Source organism: Poecilia mexicana, unplaced genomic scaffold, assembly GCF_051168715.1.
Source record: "Poecilia mexicana isolate PSO_F unplaced genomic scaffold, ASM5116871v1 scaffold_23, whole genome shotgun sequence".
Taxonomy (NCBI): Eukaryota; Metazoa; Chordata; class Actinopteri; order Cyprinodontiformes; family Poeciliidae; genus Poecilia; species Poecilia mexicana.
This window is the reverse complement of record NW_028263392.1, coordinates 2,499,390-2,505,389: the sequence shown is the minus strand read 5'-3', so window position 1 is coordinate 2,505,389 and position 6,000 is coordinate 2,499,390. Positions and strand designations below refer to the sequence as shown.

Sequence of the window (6,000 nt, the reverse complement as noted above, 5' to 3'; positions counted from 1 at the left end):
CATCTTGAACTTTTTTTATGTTTTGCCCAAATTGTCAAAAAGGCTTGACACTGGTGACCAAGAATCAGGCACATCAAGAAGGAGTGAGCTAGTCATTGATTGCAAGGAACACGCAAGGAAGGGAAGTTGAGGTATCAGCAATGAGAAACAGACAATGCATGCCATTCTTTGGGATTATAAACCACTTTGAATTGGCATATCATATAAGATTCCATAAACCTTGTATAACCTTAGACAAGGTTTTCTTGTCTAATGAAATGTTAGACAAGCAAGGCATTGCAGACTTTCAAAGAGTTTTCTCATCGGTTCACATCCGTACATACTCCGCCGCTGCCATCTACTTGCTTCTGTACAAGCCACGTTCTCTTTCATGAGCCACAAACGTGCATTTGGGGCTGCCGGCTTAGACCCGGAAGCAGAGAACCAGAGAGGACATTGTAAGACAAGCGTCTGAAAAAAAAATGTTGGTCCAACAAATGAGACGAGGCTCCTGTGTGAATTCAAGGAGATTATCTCTTTTAATGTATGCTAATTGATGTACACAGTAATGAGAGCCTTGTGTCATTGTGTGACCGAGGCTTGCCCCACACACACTCTGACACAAACACACACACTTCCAAGCTCCCATCAGCCCTGTTGCACCAGTAAAACCTGTTGATTGCTTGTGGAAATGTGCTCCCTCTCTCTCTCTCACAAGACACACACATGCACGTTCAAACACCCGGCAACCCACAACTGTGTACTCCATGGGAATCCTGAAGTCCAGCCGCTGCCAAATCTCACTCTCATCACAAAAAGCCCGCATTGATTCAGATCCTCTTGGCTCACATTCCTGCATCATTATGTGGTACTGTTTCAGTTTTTTCAGACGGTTCACTCTGTGTGGTGCACAGTTTGAAGGTATCTTTGAAGTCGTATTACCATTCCACCATGGCTCTTCTACTTGCCTGAAGTAACACCCTGGAGTACTGATGCCATCTTGGTTGGTTCTGTGGAAAATTACAATGCTGCGCTTTCTAAATAAAAGATGAATCAAAAAAGTTTCCTACTTTTACGTTTTTAAATTTCCCACAAACCAAGTAGCAGAAGCAGCAAACTTGTGGAAGAACGTGCTCTGGTCAGGGAAGACTGAAATTAGACCTTTTGACCTTCATGCAGAACAGTAGGCGTGCTGAAGACTGACACTACATGTAACCCTGAACCTTCCACCTCCACATGGGAGTGAAAACTTGTTAGAGTGGATGTGAATATGGATGGAGCTTAATTCATGGCTATCCTGGAAGGAAACTTCAGCCAATCTAAGTTCTCAAAAGCTCCTTCTCCACAGGCGTGGCTTTAATCGGTTCTTCCTCCTCTCCTCCCATGGTAGACTATTAGCAGGCATTTCTGTTCCTTTAAATCAAGGCTAAAAAGCCACCTATTTAGAGTTGGAACATTGACCAACATATTTGATGTGAATTGACGATTTTGATCATGGCACTCAAAATGTAACGTTTGTTACTGGTTTTTCAATTGGTCACTGTATGTATGTATATTTTTTTATGTTTGTGTTTTTTGTATAGGACTTTGAACTGCCTTGTTACTGAAATGTGTTATACAAATAAACTCGACTGATTAATTGATTGATACATGAGCCGATCCTTCTGGAACCTGAGCAAAAACGCATGACAAAAATGCTAAAAGAAAAGGGTTACACACCTTTTTGTATCATGTTCTTTTGTTAAGGTAGTTAAAATAAAGGGGAAATGAAATTTCTATCAATCAATCAAGTCAAGTTTATTAGTAGGGTAATTTTATTTATATAGCACATTTTCAGCAACAAGGGAATTCAAAGTGCTTTATATCATAAAAACACTTTACAAAGTTGTAAAGAAAACACCATACAGTCAACAACTAAACAAACATTACATTTTGACGAGTGCCTTCACCAAAATTATACACATTTCAGAAAAAAAATCTGAAAGTTCAATTTGCATTTCAGAATTTTATTCTACGTTTGTTCCTTTTTTAATGCTCAGAGTACCCTTTGGCTTTATTTAATATTGTCTTTTTATCACTGCTGTTTTAGTTAATCTATAGATGTTTCTATAGTGCAGAATAGATTTTATTTGGCATTATAAAGGACTATTGGCTGTCAACCAGATGATTAATATTCATCATCTTAGCTTAGGAAAAAATTAAAGCATTTATTAAATAACATTTGCTGAAAGCTTAATTCACACACACACACACACACACACACACACACACACACACACACACACACACACACACACACACACACACACACACACACACACACACACATATATATATAAATATATATATATATATATATATATATATATATATATATATATATATATATATATATATATATATATATATATATATATATATATATGCCATTGTTTTAGGTCATACTAGCCTTTCATTATAAATGGAGAGAAATACAATTTTGAGATTGTAAATGTATGTAGTTTATTTTAAACCCATACATAATTGTTAGGGTTCTATTAACATATTGTCATGGTAAAAAAAAAATCAAGAAGTGTAACGATCAACCTGTATGATATAATATTAACTGTATTTATAACGGGCTGTGTGAGCGACAGGCAGCCAGTGAGTCCCAGCCGCTGCAGATAAATGGGTCCCTGCAGGAAGATCAGACGCACATTATAGGAGCGATTCACTGATTTCCGTTCAAGGCAGTGGGCGGCGCGCGCGCTGTCCGTCTCTTTAATGCGATGTACGTGAAGAGCGCGAGTCCGCAACCGTCCAGCCAACCAACCAACCTGGCGGCGCGCGAGCCCGCTCTCCTTAAACCAACCCAGCAAAACCAAGCCTTGCTGAGCCAGTCTGTATCGAGTCCGTCCCAGCCGTCCCACACACAGAGGACGGGCTCAACGATGTGACCTCTTAGCACATCCGATAATTAAAAAAAAAAAAACGAAAAATATTTTTTTCCCTGCCGGCTTTTTACGTTGAGCTCATCGACACCATGGACTCTACAGCTCTGAGAACCGATGTTTGCATCTGCCAGCTGCTTCTAATCAGCCACATAGGTAAGAGAATGAACTGTTGCGGTGGAGAAAAGAAAAGAGGGGATTGAAGGGTTTAAATGTCTTCTGACTGACATGTGACGATATGAACGCGCTTCATTTTGAGCTGCGCGCGTCTAATGAATTCCCACGGACATCCAGCGCACTTTTCAGATTGTGCAATCGTTGGTAAAGAGTCGCTTTGTGGATTTTAATTCAGCCTCATTAGAATGCGCAACAGCTATATTTATGCAGGGATAGTTTTTCTTTTCTTTTTAATTTCCTGCTGAAATATTTTTTTCCTCTGCAGTCTGTCATGCAAATGAAAATCTCTGGGGTCAGTATTTTTGAACGAACACTGTGAATGACCAAAAAAATGTGATGTTCTGCAGAGGGACCATGTGCAGGACTTGAGATGCTGACTGTAATCTTGGTTACCGCAAATATTATGTTTAAAAAAGAAATCTAAAAATAAATAAGAAGGTCTTTCTAACAAATGACTCTTTTTGTTCCACCTGAATACTTTGTGTCTGAACTATTGCTGGTTAAGTCTGAAGAGAGGACTGGTTTCAGACTTTGGTAACAGGGGGCAAGGTGGGTGTTAACACTGAGGAATCAACGTTATACAGGTTAATTTCTATTCAGACAAAAACATGGACAAATTACTTCAAGTTAAATGTCTCTGAGAACCTTTGAGTGGAATGTCTAGGGCAGGACATTTTTGAAATATTTAGAAACCTGCTGCAAATTTGTTGGGTATTGTTGTGACTGCTGACATTTACATATTTTACAATGTACTTTACACCTGCTGCTGTTCCGGTTACATCTTCTGAAGGTGGCAATAATATGCCTGACGGCAATAATTTTGATGATGATGGTGATTCATTTGTAATGAAAGTGGTTTGAAGTCACACTTGTATCTTTATTGTCAATATTGCTACAATAATTTGCTGGAATAATCAATAAACAATGTTATTTTTTGTGGACAATGCTCTCAAAACTATATTAAACCGACAGAATTGGACTGAAATTATTAGAAAAGATTAAGGATTCTCATATAGTTATTAGGGATTATCATGAGACGGTAGAAAGCATAAGAAAACATCTGAAAATATTCCAGAATATTAAGAAGTTGTGTTTGAATTATCCAAATAGCATCCCTAAATCTTCTGGTGGTTAGACCAAACAATATGCTCAATGACCAATCAGGGACGACCTTTTTATGTACCACTGAAAAAAAAAATTGACAGTGCAAACTGTCAGTGAACAATCCAACGTTCATGGTTTTTGATTACAATATATTTGCAAGGCATTTCTGCTAATGTTAAAAAAAAAAAAACAGTTTCTGCTGTCTTTGTCTTTTCCATCGGTAGTAACATCCAGTTGTTGATCATGTGACTCATGAGATGGAAAAAAAGTGTTTCCTTTGTCATTTTGTGGAAAAGACTTTTTCTAAAAAAAATAAAAAAAAAGTTTTTTTTCTGCAATTGGTATCTTTCCATCAAGTGGATTTATTTTCATAATTCCAATTTGTACTGTTATATCGTTGGTTGAACGCATCTGCTGTGTGTAATTTTTAGATCGTACATCATAGCAAACCTGACTCACTTTACGTTGATAGTCCAGTCACTGTTCAAGTGAAAAGTTGAGTGATTCTGGTTAACCACTGATTGGTTTGTTGCTTCAACTATATTTACCTTTCTATAATTTTTTCCCCACAGAATTTAAAATCAACTTGGAAACACTTTACTCTCTCAAGTTTTTTCATCTTCTCCTAGTTTGATTAGAACTGGGAGAAATCAAAGTGAAGATGCTAACATACTTAAAACTCCCTCCTAACAAGGTTATTTGATTTATTTTGGCATTTCTTTTAAGGAGCGCCAGAAGATAAAGAGTATGACGTTCTGCCTCGGAAGCCAGGATTAGGCTTTTTCCATGTCCTCAACTGGCTTTGATGTGATTTTCTGTGATCATGTTTTACTCAGAGGAAACCAATAGAAACAAGACCCAAAAGAACTGTAATATATGGTAGAAATATGCCAATGTAGAGAAATGGAATGAGTTAAAAGATGCATCATTGCAACCGCACACATCCTCATTTCACTGTCTTCTAATCGCTTTCCTCTATGTCTTGTTATTTGCTCTCTCTCTACTGAAACGAAGTGAACCCGATGAGTACTTCTGAAAACACCGCCTGTCTTCCAGTAAGCCTGGACTCCAAAGGAACACATTTTCATGCCTAACCTCCTTCTCACACTCTGCTACATACATATAAATTGCTGTGATGTTATGGCTGCCATCTCTGGCCTTGTTTCCACCAGTCAGCATGTGCCTCTCGCACCGAGGCATATGCTCTTCAGCATGGTTCCATCGACACACCACGGATCTCTGTAGCTCTAGCAGATGATGCCCGTCAATCTGAGTGTGCGGTTCAGCAGGGGAGAGAAATCATGACATGCTTTCCTTTTTTTCTGCAAGATTTTACGTTAAATATTCAGTACCCTAGAGTTTTGATTTCTTTGAATCCAGCTGCGTTCAGATTTGAAGCTAATCTTCTTGAGCTCAGCATGGTTGTTGTCTATGTGGTACTTTCTTCTAATGTTAACAGCAGACACCAGCCTTCCATTTATCCCACAATATGATTGCATTTGATGCTTTCTACTCATAATTGCATGTGTTAAATCTCACCAGTTGAGATATGTGTGAATACTAAGTGGAAGCTTCTAAATAAAAGGCAGAAAAAGGACTAACAGGAGAGTTAGGGCTTCTTGGCATAGGCTAAAATCTACAAATGAGTTCATTCTCATAATTTTAGGATGGTAAAAACCAAATGCTGCTATACTGATTGGTTAGGTTTTGGGTCACTGTTCAAGTGAAAAGCTGAGTGATTCTGGTTAACCACTGATTGGTTTGTTGCTTCAACTATATTTACCTTTCTATAATTTTTCTATACTCCTTT

At 38.1% G+C, this 6,000-nt stretch overlaps 1 protein-coding gene across 1 annotated transcript in view; it reads left to right on the top strand.

The window, feature by feature from the left end:
- Window positions 1-2,528: 2,528 nt before the first annotated feature.
- The window catches only part of ptprz1b (protein tyrosine phosphatase receptor type Z1b), a 60,544-nt gene continuing 57,072 nt past the window's right edge, over window positions 2,529-6,000 (top strand). The window contains exon 1 of the mRNA XM_088003076.1: window positions 2,529-3,065. Within this exon, the coding sequence (XP_087859202.1) occupies window positions 3,002-3,065 (64 nt within the window). The 5' untranslated portion in view covers window positions 2,529-3,001. The remainder of the gene's footprint in view (window positions 3,066-6,000) is intronic.